Source organism: Aulonocara stuartgranti (genome assembly GCF_965226115.1).
Source record: "Aulonocara stuartgranti genome assembly, chromosome: 1".
NCBI lineage: Eukaryota > Metazoa > Chordata > Actinopteri > Cichliformes > Cichlidae > Aulonocara > Aulonocara stuartgranti.
In genome coordinates, this window is record NC_138939.1 from 30,943,349 (window position 1) to 30,961,680 (window position 18,332).

An 18,332-nucleotide genomic window follows, 5' to 3' on the forward strand; every position below is an offset into this window, starting at 1 on the left:
ATTCTTATGACTGGCTGCCTCTCTGTGTGCCTGAGAGATCTGGCTCTTTACTCTTTATGACATCAGACAGAGCTAAGAGCAGAAAAAAAAATGGCCTTGAGAGAGTTAACAGAGTTCAAGCATTACTCGCATATATGCGAGTAATGCTTGAACTCTGTTACTCGCATATATGCGAGTAATGCTTGAACTCTGTTACTCGCATATATGCGAGTAATGCTTGAACTCTGTTACTCGCATATATGCGAGTAATGCTTGAACTCTGTTAACTCTCTCAAGAAGGCCATTTTTTTCTGCTCTTAGCTCTGCATTATTGCTTTGCATTTCATACTGCATTATTGGTAAATATGTCCACATCCATTTATAACAGTATGTAGACTGAAAATATGGAAAAGCATGTTAGTGTTGTTGTTGTTGTTGTTTGTTTTTTGTTAACAATGATATTTATTTCACGAAACCGTTAAAAGAATTCAGATTTTATTTCAAATTAATTAATAAAACAGCAAAAACGATATGCTGGTTGTTGAGCTTTTACAGGTGAAATGCAAATATGTGTAACAAAATGCCACAGTAGTCAAATAATTGGTCCAACAAATGAGCACATTGACAGCCATCTGCACAGGTTTAGGGAAAGCAGCCACTGAACAACAGAAGCAAGCCAGCAAATACGTCTGTTAGAAATTGAAAGGGGCCAGCTTGATGTTGATTTGAGGGTAGAGCTGAGCAACCAATCGCAGGCTATATCAGTAGTGCAGGCAGCCAATCAAAGATGGATCTGCACGATGTGCAAAATCTTGCATCAGGCAGGAGCTGGCTGTATTCCAGGAGTTTGGTGTGGAGCTGCTGTAGAACCATCACGAGGAGCCTGCTCACAATTTTCTCAGTAAAACCCACCCATTAGTAATATACAGTGGAAAAATCTGTCCACCAGTCTTTGATTTGCTTATCCTGTTATGGCGGGCTGGAGTCTCTCCTAGCTTACAGTGGTTGACGCGTAGCGCAGTACAGTCTTGGACAAATAAAGTCTCTCACAACACTGACAAACACACAGAGCATAGTGAGAAAAGGGAGTTCACGCCTACAGTCAATTTAGAGTCACGAATTCACCAAACCTGCGTTATATTAGACTGTGGGAGGAAACCCACGCATGCATAAGGAGAACATGCGATCTTCACAGAGAAAGCGTCACACACTAATCCAAAATTAATTTCTGTAAGATATTCATTTTCTTCTAACCTGATTACAAATGGTAAATGGCCTGTATTTATATAGCGCTTTACTAGTCCCTAAGGACCCCAAAGCGCTTTACATATCCAGTCATCCACCCATTCACACACACATTCACACACAGTCTTTCTGTGATGCGTTTCAGCACTCTTGTTGTGCAATCTGGTCCACAACGCATGTCTACCAAAGAAATGACAGTTATGTGGCATTTTGGGCCTGTGGAAGACTTGATCCTTGACTTTGGGTTGAAAAATTGCACATACAGATTTCAGTGTCACAACCTGTGAATAAATGGGGGAGTGTGTCTTGGCTAGGATGAGCTGTCTTCATTTATCATGCATTCACGAGCAATGTGTAGATTTGTGCAGGTTTTAGGTGCATATTTCCTTCAAAATATTGCTCTAATAAAGGCAATCCCTCAGTGCTGTTCTCCGTATTCAGTCACTTTTGCATCCCGTCCACTTTGTTGAAAATGCAGACTTTGTCTATGCTCTGTGCAAATACTGAAGAAACTCTTACAGTCCAGGTGAGCACACAGAGCAGTCATTGCAATCTTTATGTTTACAAAAATTGAAAGAGAGAAGTGGTACCTGCAAAATTGGTAGCTTCCAACAGCGTTTGAGTTTTCCTGTGGAATTGCTGTGTGTGGTTGTGGACAAAAAGGTTCAGTCTTTAATGTTTGTTTGACTTTTGTGCTGTAGACAACAGTGGTTTGACCATCCCCATTGCTAGTTAAAAGCTAGATCCATATTGTTTTAAACTGTTTATCAACTTATTTACCGCACATCTCCAATCTGACACATTTTTAGGCCTCCCACAGGCACACAGGGTTTCAAGCCACTCATTCCTATGGTACAATTAGCAACCCACAGAACTACATAATGGTGTCCAGAAGCACAGGATGGAGTGCAGCATGACTCCTACATGCCCATATGCTTGCTGACAGCATTTATGCCACCTTTCATACTGCAGTGCATTTCCCATTACCCAGCTGGCAAGCCAAATGTCTCCAGCAACATGTTTAATATAAATACATCAGTGCACAAAATTTGGGAGTATTATTTGTATTTAGCTTTTTGTCGGTTTGTTTTGCCATTATTTTGAAAAACAAACAAACAATGTCGTCACACCTTCATATGGCATATAATAATAATAATAATAATAATAATAAACCAAACCATTACAATGGGGACTGACATCCTGTCCATAACTTTTTCTTTTCTTTTCTATTCAAGCTTGTCCATTGAAAGAGAGATGCAAATTTACATTTCAGTGTTGTGTTTAAAGGGACTATTAGAGCTTTGTTAGATTTCACTATAAAATTATTTGCTTAGGGGTTGTTTGGATGAGAGGAGTTTTAATGATGGATGCATTTTAAATCTACATATGTATCTAATAGGGCTGGGTGATATGACCCAAAATTCATATCTCGATATTTTTTAGCTGGATGGCGATATAAGATATATATCTCGATATATTTTTTTTAAAGCCATAAAGTAAGAACAAAAAGAGAGTTCTTAGTCAAAGCTGTGTCCCAGATGTCACACAGGCACTTTTATTAACATAGAGCAGATGTACATAAAATTTACTCAAAAATAAATTATGAGCATTTATTAAATAATAATGCTCCATAAATAAAAGAAAACAATGTTGTTTTTGTGCATAACAAAAAGCTCACAAATGTGCAGTCAAAATGTAAACTAAAAGACGAGCACTATAACAAGGACAGATTTCACAGCTGCTCTGTTCCCAACTTGTACTGCGTGACTGACAACCTGGAGTTTGAAATCCGCTTCGCAACCACGTCTCTTAACAGGTGCCATTTATGGTCCTTATACACAGTAAGGTAATATTACGTTGAAGCACAGTACGTATCACTCCGCGAGGCTCAGCCGTAATGCTCCGACAATCCATCAAGCGCTGCAGCTCCGTAGCTTACCAAAGTCGTACTAAAACATTTTTTGACAGATTGCTGAGCGCCGTGTTCCACATAAAATCGGTGCGCGGCCATCAAGCACAACCAGAATTCATACATAAGGCGCGCTGTCAACTTTTGAGAAAATGAAAGGATTTTAGTCCGTGCAGCACCTCTGGGCTGCATGGCGTTAGCGTGGTTAGCTCGTTAGCGTGGTTAGCTAGCTAACACGTTGACGCCGTCCAGCCCCACGCACGGGGCGATGCGCAGTAACTCGTTAACGGATTTGCCGTGTCCATCTTGTCGCTTCCTGCAGGTGAAGCGATGGGGGAGGAGGGGGAGTTGTGTTCAGTGAAGGAGAGGCGAGGCCGAGTAACGTTGCGTAAAGACGAAAGTGGACGAAAGAGAGGCAAACTTGCGGCTCCGCAAGTATAATTATAACGTAACATAGACTATATCGATATAAAGGATATTGTCACATCTTATATCTCGTATAAAAATATATCGATATTTTTTAAAAACTCGATATATCGCCCAGCTCTAGTATCTAATCTACATGTATACTTGCATCGCAACACACACACACACACACACACACACACACACAAGAAAGAAGACGGTTACTTTCAAAGTCTGATGCAAAAGATGATTGATGATTGAAAGACTGACTTTAGGATCTTTTTTTTTTTTTTAACTTTGCAATTATACTGTATGTCCAAGGACTGAGTATAACTTTATTATTCTGTTATAGCAAGGTCCTTATGATTGGATCTCCCTTTGAAGTTTCTTGAGAGGACCTTTTTAATAGGAGTCTGACTAGAAGTAAGCACAGCCAAACTTTGAGTCATGCTTCCCTGAAGGCAGTTAACAGTTTGACCTGATTTCCTGTTCTTTGAAACTAAAGTTCAGGCGGTGGTCAGGATAACAACAAAGAATACAAATGTTACCACCAATTACGATTGCATGTGCATATAACTGTAAATCCTGCAGATGGACTATATATTTAGATTCTGTGACGTGCCTATAATTGAAATTAAAACTGCAGGAGGAAATCAGTGCACATGTTGCGCTCCCCCCCCCCCCCCCCCTCCCAAGTTTAACTGTTAGAAGGAGCTTTCATTCCCAGATTACACATACAAAGAATTAAAAGAGCACTAGCCTTTATGCAAGTTCCAGTGGCATCGGACTGATCACCCAAGACTAAATTACACTGTGGCAAGAGGTAAAATAAGAGCCGGGTTGACAGATGGACAGGATTTTTGAGCAGTGAGAGTGAGTAGAGCAGACAGATCATAATTCAGTTGGGAGGTTGTGATATGAGCCAGAGAAAAGATTAGTTTTCAGCTTGCAGAGGCAGAATGACACAGTATTTCACCTCAGGGTTAATGTTTACCTAGCAGCGCTCTGTCCTCAACGACCTCGTAGTGCTCCTCCTCCTATCGGTCCATTTGAGGGCCTCTTATGGTTGACCTTGGACCCAAGTTGGAAACGTCATTAGTCAAGGGAGACGGGAATAATAAACAGATTTTAAATACTGTATACAAATGAAAAACACTGAGCTTTTTCTGTATGTCGTGTTTAGTACCCCAGCTTTTGAGAGTTGTCTTGGATTACTTTTAGATACTTTAAAATAAATAACATATATAAAGGCAACTACTGGGTTTGTGTCTCCTTGTAATTTTTATTTCTTTCCTCCTCGTATTTTAGCAGAAGGTGTGCCTCAGGTGTTTTACTTTGGGCCCTGTGGGAAGTACAATGCCATGGTACTGGAGCTGCTTGGCCCAAGTCTAGAAGACCTCTTTGACCTGTGCGACCGGACCTTTTCACTGAAGACCGTGTTAATGATAGCAATTCAGCTGGTGGGTTTGGAGCTTTGTATGACACCATCACAAAAACTTCTACTCACTTACTATGACTGATGAAATCAAATACATTGAACATAAAAACTCTGTGAAATTTCTATGAAATGGTTCAAATCACCATCAGCCTATATGCAGAAATGGCACAAAACTATTTGCTACTTAATATAGTAGCTGGAGTTAGACTAACAAGTTCATAATCAAAAAATAAAATGTTTACTGTAGTTTAACAATTTGCATGGCAAGTTCAGCACAATTTACATTTCCAGTTAATGACATATTTTCAGTAAAATCCATTTTCATACTATAGGAATGAACCCTTGTTTCAAAAACTATCCTGGCTGGATATTTCAGAGGCTTAATCCACCAAGCCTTTACATTTTATAGTATGCTCCAGAATTCCCAGTACAAAATGATTCTTATTGAGTAAACTGTCCATATAGCTGATTTTACAAGTCTTGCCTGAATACCTGAGGTTCTTGGAGCTTGTGGAGAGTGACTCTCCTATTACCGAGTATGCAAATTAGCAATCTGTTAGTATATGCATTCTTCTGGGCAGATTTGGGTAGACTGGAAGCTGTCGTGAAGCGCAAAGTCATGCACATCAAAATTTCTGACGTTTCATTTTGTCAGCACAAAAACTGCAGTGCTCTTGTAATATAGATATCCTCTGAAAAAAATGTAAAGACCTCCATAGAAGCTCAGCACAGAGGTTTCCTAAAGACTGCATCGCAGCCACCTCACATTATGAATTTATTATGTTGCTCACCTTTAATTTTTTTCCTAAAAAAAGACAGTGATTCCACTGTAAGTGCAACAAGTTAACCTTAAGTGTTAAAAAGTTGTCGTGCTTTTTTTTTTTTTTTTTTAAATAAACCATAATGCTGAAATTCATTATAACTGAGAAAATAATGTCAACTTGGTTCAGCAGAAAAACCCATTTTCAATAACTGTGACTGATTTAGTGGCCAATCATTTACCATGACTGATGTGTTCTTCATCACCAGATTTCACGAATGGAGTATGTGCACTCTAAAAATCTCATCTATAGAGATGTAAAGCCCGAAAACTTTCTCATTGGACGGCAAGGAAATAAAAAGGAACACATCATTCACATCATTGACTTTGGCCTGGCCAAAGAGTACATCGACCCCGAGACCAAAAAACACATTCCCTACCGGGAGCACAAGAGCTTAACTGGTACTGCGCGATATATGTCCATCAATACACACTTAGGCAAAGGTAAGAATGATTTTATTGTTGTTGTTCTGGGACGTCTGTTTGTAAAACGGATGCTTTGGGACATAGTTGTTGAATTGTGTCAGTGAGATGTTATATCTATTGATACAGAGCAAAGTCGGCGAGATGACCTGGAGGCTCTGGGCCACATGTTCATGTATTTTCTTCGTGGGAGTCTACCTTGGCAAGGGCTAAAGGTATGTAAAGTATATTGACAGTTTCCGAGATTCTTTCATCAGGACTCTAGTCATTGTATAACCTTAAATTCTAACACACTCTGAGTTGCTGTGTAATTTATATTATTTACCCATCAGTAGCTGCGGCATGTGCTGAAAGTCTGTTCAATATGACTGAGAAAATGTACTTCCGAAGACTTCAGCTTTCATTGTGTTTATCTCTCCATTGGCACATTTAAGTCTTTCTTAATGAATATTAAAAAAAAAAAAAAGACTAAACAAAGGTTACAGTTGAAAATGAACCAGCTGTTATTTTGTGCTCACAGTTCAAAATTCATAATCTTTAGAAGCTTTTCTTCAGGCTAATGTGTACAGAGTGGTACAGTTGGTTGTTAATTGAAGCAGTAAGCTTCCTATTCCTCTTTGCTTACTACTCTGAATCCTTTCTGCTTAACCACCTGAAAATCTCCCAGAAAGTTGATTCTGTTCATCACTTGACAAAACGTTTCTCCCACTGAAAACGCTACGTCCAGATGAACAGAATCAGCTTTCTGAGATTTCCTTACTTTGATTGAACATGCAACAAGAAACCTCAAATCAGTGGTTCCCAAACTTTTTTTGCTAGGCCCCCCTTTGTTTTACAAGAAAAATGCCCCGCCCCCCCGCAAGCATGCACGCACACGCACAAACACATCCTCCAACCACACACACCCTTATTTTGCTCCATTGCGGTTTATTTCACACCTCAAACATTAAGTAAACAATTAAAAATTACAGGTAGTAATAAAATAAACTACTAACTCTTTTACGCTGCGTCCACACCTACACGGGTATTTTTGAAAACGCAGCTGTTTCGTCCACATGTAAACGGCGTTTCAAATCACGAAAACTGTATTCCTCGTCCACACGTAAACACAAAAAAGGAGTTTTAAAAATCTCAGAGTGGGTCACGCAACGTCAAAGGTCTGTGCCTTTTTTCACATCACGCTGTGCGCCACGTTATTGTTTAAATGAGATGAATTGCAGAATTGCAGAATGGCAGATAGTCAGATTAACAGTATTTTGTCTCTATCTGCAGGTTTTACACGCTTACATATACACACGCAGTTACTGTCCCTCCATTTACAAAGGCAAAGGCATAACGGTGTGATTATTTTACGTGTAGTTGTTTTTTTCCCTGTGTAATAATATTCAACATTGCTGTCAATCAATTTTTCAAAAAATGCCTCTCTGTGCAAAATGGGTTTAAAAACATAAACAACTGTGGGATACTGTTAGTCCGTGATTTGAACCGAGGGAACAAATCGTGGCAGGATCAGTCTGATGTTATTTGTATCCCGCTGTAACTTTACTGTATAAAAATCTAACATCTCCAAAATGTCAGGAGTAGTTAGTCATTACAACAAGTGTGTGTGTGTGACCTAAAAATCAAGAATGTGGGATACTGTTTGTCCGTGATTTGAAGAGCCCAGCGCGTGCTCCCGACGAAGGGAAAAGCAATTCTGCAGGGGACCTACCTTGGCACTTGTGCAGGTGAAGCCAAAGGGAAGATATGCTTCACCATATTTTCTAGTCTTTGGCTCAGAATGAAGTTGGTTTGGAAACATGTTCAGCGATGCTTCATCTCCTGCTTCATCTCCTGCTTTGCGTTTGTGTGGGCGCCCCGTGCTAGCAGTGTCCAAGCATTTTCCCCCCTGCTTTTCATACCGTGCCCCCCCTGCAATGGCTCTGCGCCCCCCCTCAGGGGGCGGGCCCCACACTTTGGGAAGGTCTGCCTTAAATGGTCTTGATGGCAATAAAGTGATCAGTAGTATCATGCTGTGTCTCCAGTCATGGAAGCTCAGTTGATTTTTCAGAGAGAGCGTTTACTTCAGACACATTAAACAAGAAAAAACACTTTGCTTTGAATCTTTTTCAGGCTGACACACTGAAAGAACGATACCAGAAGATTGGAGACACAAAACGAAACACTCCCATCGAGGTCCTCTGTGAGAACTTTCCAGGTATGCTATTGATGGCTGTAATCTCACTTTTGGATCAGCTTGTGAGCCTTGATAGTGTGAATACTGGCTGTGATGTAACGTGATTTTTCAGATAAAATGATCTAAATGTCGTCCCACTACACAATTTGTACGGATTTATCCTCATGAAAGGTGAGAACATTCTTGTTGGTTCTGTGTAATACAGAGGAGATGGCCACCTACTTGCGATATGTGAGGCGGTTGGACTTCTTTGAAAAGCCAGACTATGAATATTTGAGGACTTTGTTCACGGAACTGTTTGAGAGAAAAGGATACACCTTTGACTACACCTACGACTGGGTTGGCAGGCAGATTGTGAGTAATGGATCACATTTTACATGTCAGTAATTTCACCTGTTTGACTGCAGAGCTGAATTCATTGTTATTCCCCTCAGCCCACACCGGTGGGGTCTGTCCATATAGACTCTGGAGCATCTGCAGTCACGAGAGAGAGCCATCCTCATAGAGACAGACCCTCACAGCACCCACCAATCAGAAACCAGGTACGTCCGGTTGAGCAATGGGGACCAGACTGCTTCTTGCCATGCTGTGGTCCAGTGGATGGACCCATGGTGCATTACAGCCTGAAACTCCCTTTACTCTCTGTATGATGATCTCTTTGCCAAGCAAAGCTTATGTGCATGCAGTGACAATAGGATGTGCTATGCAAGTATTCTTTTGAACATCTCTGTATATTTAAATGCTGGAAAATTAGTTTTAAGGCATCAGGGCAAATTTATCCCAGTCATCTTTGCCTTCGTGTTTTTGGATTTACTGTGCGCTTTAGATATTGTAGATAAACTTTTGGCAAGTGTTTAAGACCATAAATTAAATGAAACTAAATTCTGGTAATTAAAAGCAGCCCACAAAGATGAAGGCTGACTGAAATAAAGCTTTGTAATCATTCACATATTCTACAGTGTAGAATAGAGGCACTTAGGGAGAACTTTTTTGGGTATATATGGGTTTTGTGCCCATGTTGTCAGTGCACCTGCTTTTCGATGCTATTTGGGTGCTTTAAATGCAAATTTCAGAGCCAGGGTTGAATTGTCGCAGTCTATGCTACAAATGAAGGACTTGAATAGCTGTTAGTTAGTCTGGTTGAATTTGATCTACAGTTTTGCGTGTGTAAACACATTTGCTTTGAATCCAATTTAATTCATTGCTGGTATGAAGATGAGCTGGAAAATAAATTGCTGGCTTTATAAAGCTCTGAGCATTTAAATAGGTTACTTGTTAGTGGTTCATGCTTATTTTTTTGTTATTCAGGTGTAATGAGATTGAGGCCAAAGTTTGAGACCTGTGAGCTTAACTCCATTAGGCTTCAGGCTCATTAGTTTCTGATTCAGTTTTATGGCTGAAGCCTTGCTATGATTTTGATTTACTTTTTTTTTTTTTTCAATTTTGTTCATTTATTTATTTTTTCTTCTCCATATCTCATGCTGCTTTGCATGGTTACCTTGCCTCGCACACCCAAATATCCATCTTTCCTTCACCCCCCTCCCCTTCCCATTGCACTTTCAAACCCACTTCCCTTCACATCACCGACGCCACCCCCGATTCCTAAGCAGACAGCAGCCTCAGATCGACGAGGAGCATGGGAGGTGCAGCCCGCACGCCAAGCAAACTCCTCCTATCTGACCTCCCACCTGACAGCGGACAGGCACGGGGGCTCAGTGCAGGTATACACCCCTCACCTGATCAACCGGCAGCCCCCACCCAATCTCCATGGAGTCAGATCTGTCTCAAATAATCCAAACAAAGATAAATACACTCATAATATGGCTTGTAAATGGAAGGGAAAGACGCAAAGGCATTTTTGTGACACAATTTGTTTTCCCCCCCCCGCTTGGGGAAACGATATATTTTCAAGGGATTAGTCTTATTTTGAGACAAATATTTTATTTGCGAGTTAAACAACTATGAATACTTAGGAAACTCGTGTTTAGCAAAGTACTCAAGCATTTAATTCATATTATTTTGCAAATAATTTTGCTACTGAACTGGCATTTTTATTCATCTTCATTATCTAAAAGCTCATTATAATCACAAAACACTGATATAGTTACTAATGCTTTATGCCAGACATGAATTGCATTTATTAAGTGTTTTAGCTTCATGTGTGAGACAGATCTACAACCATATACCCCCCCCCCCCCCCCCCCCCCAACCCTTTTGCCCCTGGCTGGGAAATGTTAATTTTCTGCTCCACCATATGCATGTCATCTGGTGCTACCCACCCCAGATGGTGAAAGTGTGATTTAGCTTTATAAACAGCAGCCCTTCTTGGGGCATTTTGATCTCCGGTCCTACAACTCTTCATGATGCTTGGACATTCTTTGCAAGATCAAGAAGCCTTCTGCATGGCAGAACGACCTGGCATAGCTAGCTAATTGCATGCTTCTAAACCATTATAGGCCTTTATGCTTAAAGGAACATATTTTAGTAATTTTGTCTCCTAGCCCATTCCAAAGACTGTCTCGGTCTTCAACAGGGTTTGTTTTGCTTCTGGGGATTCCTTTTACTAAATGGCATTCACTTAAAAATAGTTTGGAAATGTAAACATTTTTATACATATATTGTGAAACTAGATCATTCCCTGGAGTGCCATTGGTAGAAGCATGGCACTCTGTGAACACAGTGTGGAGAAAAGGGTGCTGTGACCAACGCAGTGGTCATCAGACTTGGCTTTTTCAGGCTTTATTATATTACACATCAGAATCAGTTATTTAACTCGTTTAAGTATAGATCATTAAAGACTGAAATCTCTCTTGTCCTTTAATGCAAACGCAACTTATTTCCTTTAAGATAACTGCTACACTGTTACAGAAAGATTTTTTATTTATTTATTTTTTTAAATGTTCTTTTTTCCAACATTCCGTACACAATCAGGTATATTATCCTGATCTACTGATGCGTACATATTCAATCAGGTGAAAGTGTAAGGGGAAGTTGTTGGCTTTTTTTCATATATTTGGGCAAGTAAACCTGGAAGTTTACAGATAAACACAATTCTTTTCTTTTTTTGTGTTGGGGGGAAAAAAGTCAGCATATCAGCAAGACAGGCTTGGCTTTTAAAGAGGCAGGCAGGGACTTTCTGTTGTGTTTTTTTTCTTTTTTTTTTTCTTTCTTCCTGTATCATGAAAAAACAAAAGGAAGCCAAGTTAATATCTTTTTTAGCACAAAATGTTTCCTTAAAAGTCATTATACAGCTCAGGAATTCTCTCTCAGTTCAGTGAAGGTAAAAAAAAAAAAAAAGACTGAATAGGTGTGCTCGTAATTAGACACTCGTTCAGGCATCTGGGATGTGCCTTTCTGGGAAACAGAGACACACTGAGTGGAATTCAAGTTGAGATTTGATTTTACTCGTCTCTATGGTGCCTTGGCTCACATGTGTGAGCAATACTGCTGACTGATTGCGTATGATAAAGTGAGTCCACAACAAGTGCGTGATGTGAAATGAAATTAAATGTGTGAGTAGACGTACAGTCACATTTAATTTTTTACAGTCTGGCTACACTTTACTACCCCACCATCTGCACTGCTAGTTTGTCTTATCCTATCTGTCCTGTCCTATCCTTTGCATATTCTCCTGTCAGGATTCTTATAAATTCAAACATTTGGGGAAAAAAGGATGCCTGAATGAGGTGTCTTTTTGTGCCTACTAGGCCCTGGGCCAATCAAAGACAGTAGGAGTAGATGTGTTTGGCACAGACCAAAGAGCTTTTCAGGAGAAGACCCACACACACAGTGTGAAGCATGTCGGTAGATATGGTTTGGGGTTTCTTCCCCAGGGACTAGAAAGCTAATCGATTGAACTATTAATCCTGGAGGTCACCTTTTAACAGTGTAATGATTGTAAGCACACAGCAAATCCACCAAGGCCGAGCAAGAACACATGGAGGGTTATGAGATTGGCTACAATAGTCACATTTCATATATGAAATATGTCTGGACAGTTGCATTCAAGAATGCATACAAGAAATTATTATTTATGCTTAACATCGCAATACTAGCTTGAAACCAAGTGTTTACTTCTCCTCGACAGGAATATTGAGAATTTTCATTGTGGTAGATCAAAGAAGATATGTTTGCTTTCCTAAATATGTCCAAAAAGCCAACAAATCCACTTCACTCCACTTTTCACGATCTATATGTACTCATGAGTGCATGTGGGCGCACACAAACCCATTTTTGTGACAAATAAAAGCATTGCTTCTTTTTACAGGCTCATAAGTTCAAGAATAAATGGCTGCTACTGGCATCTTGATTTTATGATTTGTCCTTCATCTAAACATGGTTTTTTACAGAGCAGGATTACAGTCACAAGGGGTGTGACTTTTTCCCCAGAATTCCTGCTTTATTTTTATTAACTAAGAATTTTGACTTTCATCTCAGAATCCTGATTAGTTCTTCACAGAACTAAAGAAAACGCCAGAGTTCTGAGGCTGAAAAGTAAAAATTCTGATTCTTTTTAGAATTCCGAAAAGGGTGGAAGAGTCATCACCCACGAATACTTATAATAAAAATAATAATGTTTTTTTTTTCTTCAGTGGCCCCAATCCTCTTATGTATGTTTAAGAAGTCATTTTACTCATTTAGTTTTATTTTTAAGTAATGAGTCTATAGGTTTGCTGAATGGATTCCACAAGCAACAGAAAGATGTTGGTGCAGTTTCGCTTTATACCAGGGGTGGGCAATTGATTTTCCCAAGGGGTCACATGATAAACAAAGACTGTTGAGGACTGCACCAATAAGCTGAACTCAGTTCTGCTCAATATTAACTATTTCTTTGTTAGCTTACCAGTGCAGCCCTTCTCAGTAGTCCCAGTTTCTCATGGGCCCTTTGGGGAAAATCAGTTGCCCTCCCCTGTTCTATACAAATCTATTAAAATGAGTTTTCTACATGTAGTTGTAATTGCCCATGTTTGGTGAAGTCTTTACTTTAGTTTCAGGTGTGGTCACTGGTGAGACCTTGCCCTTGTATACTGTAGGGACACAGCTTGTTTGTTGATGGAAAGCTACAGCCCTGTATTTACGTGATATTGTAATTACTGCAATCTGAAATTTGCTTGCCTCCCTCCCAACCTGTGCTGTCTTTTGGGATTAAGTTTTGACTCTTGAAAGTCTTTTATTTTTTCTCTCTGGAGCATTTCAACATTCTAACTTTGGTGACTCGTTGCTGTTTTGGGGCAAATATCGATACACACTGATAACAAACAAGACTATGTTTGTATGACTTGAAGCTACAAAATAGTAAAAAAAAAATAAAATAGCAGAACCATTCACAGACTGCAAGCCAGGTTTTTCTTCATGTTGTGGTGTTTTTTTGTTTTGTTTTTTTGCTGCCACGAAACCAGTTTCTCCCAATACAAGCAAAACTAAATGAACTAGAGTATTTGTGTTAACTTGTTCTTTGTTAACCAGGTAAACTTTCTGTCACAGCAGTATCTGGTTTTTCCATACGTATCTGTTGTGTGGACAAACATAAGTGGTTTAACTGAACTTAACACCAGTCTGTGTCACAGGTGGTCAGTTCAACCAACGGGGAGCTGAATGCAGACGATCCGCTGGCTGTTCATTCCAACGCCCCAATTACAGCTCCGCCAGAGGAGCATCCGCCCGACGAGGCCAAGTATGTGTCATATAGCCACCACGACTCTCTTCCATGTCCATCTGTCGCTTCCTCTCTTTCCCTCTTTACCTCCCTCTGTCTCCTTTTGCTATTGTCTGGAATTGTGACAGCTCCAGCCACCAGCTGTCATCTTCCACCTGCCCCTCTTATCTGTCTGGGTGTGTGGGTTTACGATCTGCAACCAGTCTCTATATCCCTCAGTGAATTTTCCTTTTCTGTAAAAATAAAAAAAGCCATTGTACAGTACTGTGCAAAAGTAAAAGCCAGCCCTCATTTCTTTAATAGCTCTTTGGAAATCACCCTGGTGGAGGAAAAAATACAAAACTATTTTATATCTATCAAACTATGTTATCTTTAAGATTTTTCCTAGATTCAACTTAAAATGGAAACAAGTTTTGTTTTTACGATGGGCTGCTAGTAACAATATGCCTAAAGTTCTTTGCAAAGTTGTTTATGTGTAGACACAACACTAGTTCATCCTTTGAGTTAGGTGCCATTTTATCCTTGAGTGATTCATAGGTCAGTGTTAAGTGGTTTAACATACTGAAGAAAAAAAGCAGCCACTGGCCGACAGAATGCCTGGAGAACTATTGCTCAAGAGCTCTTAAAAAATTACAGGAAAGCCTGGCTCCATGGCAGCAAAAAATAAAGAAATGAAGGGTTGCCTCAAGACTTCTGCACAGTACTGTAGATTAACTAATGCACCCCCTCATGCCTGTGCCCAGCCAATCAACCATTAACATAGACGACAATCTCTACAGCACACAAGTACAGTGGGGCAAAAAAGTATTTAGTCAGCCACCGATTCTGCAAGTTCCCCACCTAAAATGATGACAGAGGTCAGTAATTTGCACCAGAGGTACACTTCAACTGTGAGAGACAGAATGTGAAAAAAAAAAAAATCCATGAATTCACATGGTAGGATTTGTAAAGAATTTATTCGGAAATTAGGGTGGAAAATAAGTATTTGGTCACCTCAAACAAGGAAAATCTCTGGCTCTCACAGACCTGTAACGTCTTCTGTAAGAAGCTTTTCTGTCCCCCACTCGTTACCTGTATGAATGGCACCTGTTTGAACTCATCATCTGTATAAAAGACACCTGTCCACAGCCTCAAACAGTCAGACTCCAAACTCCGCCATGGCCAAGACCAAAGAGCTTTCGAAGGACACCAGGAAAAGTATTGTAGACCTGCACCAGACTGGGAAGAGTGAATCTACAATAGGCAAGCAGCTTGGTGTGAAAAAATCAACTGTGGGAGCAATCATCAGAAAATGGAAGACATACAAGACCACTGATAATCTCCCTCGATCTGGGGCTCCACGCAAGATCTCATCCCGTGGGGTCAAAATGATCATGAGAACGGTGAGCAAAGATCCCAGAACCACACGGGGGGACCTGGTGAATGACCTGCAGAGAGCTGGGACCAAAGTAACAAAGGTCACCATCAGTAACACACTACAACGGCAGGGAATCAAATCCCGCAGTGCCAGACGTGTTCCGCTGCTGAAGCCAGTGCATGTCCAGGCCCGTCTGAAGTTTGCCAGAGAGCACATGGATGATACAGCAGAGGATTGGGAGAATGTCATGTGGTCAGATGAAACCAAAGTAGAACTTTTTGGTATAAACTCAACTCGTCGTGTTTGGAGGAAGAAGAATACTGAGTTGCATCCCAAGAACACCATACCTACTGTGAAGCATGGGGGTGGAAACATCATGCTATGGGGCTGTTTTTCTGCCAAGGGGACAGGACGACTGATCCGTGTTAAGGACAGAATGAATGGGGCCATGTATCGTGAGATTTTGAGCCAAAACCTCCTTCCATCAGTGAGAACTTTGAAGATGAAACGAGGCTGGGTCTTCCAACATGACAATGATCCAAAACACACCGCCCGGGCAACAAAGGAGTGGCTCCGTAAGAAGCATTTGAAAGTCCTGGAGTGGCCTAGCCAGTCTCCAGACCTCAACCCCATAGAAAATCTGTGGCGGGAGTTGAAAGTCCGTGTTGCTCGGCGACAGCCCCAAAACATCACTGCTCTCGAGAAGATCTGCATGGAGGAATGGGCCAAAATACCAGCTACTGTGTGTGCAAACCTGGTAAAGACCTATAGTAAACGTTTGACCTCTGTTATTGCCAACAAAGGTTATGTTACAAAGTATTGAGTTGTATTTTTGTTATTGACCAAATACTTATTTTCCACCCTGATTTACGAATAAATTCTTTACAAATCCTACCATGTGGATTCATGGATTTTTTTTTTTCACATTCTGTCTCTCACAGTTGAAGTGTACCTCTGGTGCAAATTACTGACCTCTGTCATCATTTTAGGTGGGGGAACTTGCACAATCGGTCGCTGACTAAATACTTTTTTGCCCCACTGTAGTGTAAAAATCATTGAAATTAGTGTTGGCACTGGTTTGAGCTGGTAGCAGGAACTAACCGGTAAATGGTGCCAGTCTTAAGCATCAGCAGCTGGAATGGTGCCACGCTGCATGGCTGGCCAGTCACTGAAAAAACTGCTGTGCATCACACGGTTCGTCTGACTGACAAGAAGTGAGGGCAGCTCTTAGGATTCACACAGCTCTCAGACTAAACAGTATATAATAATGAGGAGATGCATAGTTTGAAACGGAAGTAATAACAGAAATGTAGGAATCAACTTTAAACACATTTTCTTTCTCCACCATGCTTTATGATATTGATTGAGGGAGGCAGCCATTCCAATTTAACTTCAGCACTGGACCACTTGACTGGTCTAGATTCAAGTCTGCGGTGGAAAGATTTATGATGCTGGGCCTATTTCATACAGCGCTTTCAGCTCCAAGTGCTTTACATTAAAGTCCAGACATCAAACAAAGTCAAATAAGACCAATAAAAATAGAGGAGTTTAAAAAAAGAAAAGAAATATAAGTAAACAAATTAGATTGTGCGTAACTTTTAATTTTACATGCAAATAAACAAAATTTGAGCAGAGGATATTTACTTTTTACTTTTTTAATTTCAATTATTCACAAATTTCTTCAATTAAAATCAATTTTTAATAACCGGCCCACTGAGTAAGTAACCTCAGAATCAGCAACAGCCCAACTGAGCCTTAAAAAAAAAAAAAATGAAGTAGTTAACCCAAAAACAAAATTGTTTTGATGATTTTAAGACATTTCTGGCCGCAGCCTTCGGGCAGCTGCTCGACCGCTAAAACGTCGTGAGGACTGAACTTCATAGCACGTCCCTGACAAACTGTAACAGTGTGTATATATATAAATAAATAGTAAGTGTTTAACAGAACACCTTGCTGAATTGCTGGTCCATTTTATGCTCTTACTTCATGTAGTTTATGTATACACTGGTGTTCTAGTAACACATCAAAATGAGAGCGAGCACACTATTGAACCCCTTAACACCCCAGGAAAAAAATCACTCATTGTGTACTGCGTTTTAATATGCTTTACATATAATTACCTATGAACATGTTTTAGATAAGTTCAGTTCAGCTGTCTGGGAAAGTTTAATGCTGAAGCGATTAACCATGAACCAGCTTTAACAACAGTGTTTATAAAGTGTCGCCTCCTGAATCTCCGAGCTGCGTGTTCTGTTTTTAATGTGCATTCATTTCTGTCTCTGCCCAGATGGCCGGCCTTGCTGCTGTTGTCTCCTTTCACACGATTGCGTGATATTATGATTGGTGTGTTTTGTGCCCATCTCCTCTTTGATGCCCCATCAAACAAAAAAATTATTTTTATTTTTTTAATGACATAATGATGGCAAATTGATTTAAAATTGGCCTTATAGGAAATATTTGGTGTAGTTAAGCTGAAATAATATGACATTTTTATTCACAATCATGGACTCAATCTAAAAAAGACAAAAGGCTGTCTTCATAGGACCAGTTTAAAATGTTAAGCCTCAGTTGCACAGCCCTAGAGACTGGTTGGTGATCATCTGGCAAACACAGGTTGCTAGGGAAAAATGTCTATTCTCCCCAACTTTATTGGCAAGTAGTTGCTGGCTGTTGCCGGCTTTTTCCATGTGAAAGTAGTCACAAAGAGTGCGTCGCAGTGAAAACCTCGGTTTGGGCGCTAATGATACTGATACGGTCGTTTGTAGTTTGCATGAAACTAACTTGTCTGCAAACATTGAGCTGTAGTGGAACTAGGCCTGTGGGCCTAGAAACTGGTCCATTAGACTCTACAGCATCCTGTGTCCAAAATAGGAGACAAGTTAAAGTCACATGATTAGTGGTCATGTGACTGAATACCCACATGT

General features: G+C 40.2%; 1 protein-coding gene across 4 annotated transcripts in view; it reads left to right on the plus strand.

Annotated features, from left to right (window-relative positions):
• The window catches only part of csnk1g1 (casein kinase 1, gamma 1), a 40,084-nt gene that overhangs the window by 16,264 nt on the left and 5,488 nt on the right, over window positions 1-18,332 (plus strand). The window contains exons 5-12 of one of the 4 annotated variants that reach the window (XM_082539101.1): window positions 4,847-4,998; window positions 6,006-6,240; window positions 6,349-6,434; window positions 8,332-8,416; window positions 8,601-8,749; window positions 8,830-8,937; window positions 10,006-10,116; window positions 13,963-14,069. In XM_082539101.1, coding sequence (XP_082395227.1) covers window positions 4,847-4,998; window positions 6,006-6,240; window positions 6,349-6,434; window positions 8,332-8,416; window positions 8,601-8,749; window positions 8,830-8,937; window positions 10,006-10,116; window positions 13,963-14,069 — 1,033 coding nt within the window. The remainder of the gene's footprint in view (window positions 1-4,846; window positions 4,999-6,005; window positions 6,241-6,348; window positions 6,435-8,331; window positions 8,417-8,600; window positions 8,750-8,829; window positions 8,938-10,005; window positions 10,117-13,962; window positions 14,070-18,332) is intronic. The other 3 variants (XM_082539102.1, XM_082539103.1, XM_082539104.1) reach the window with 3 other exon arrangements.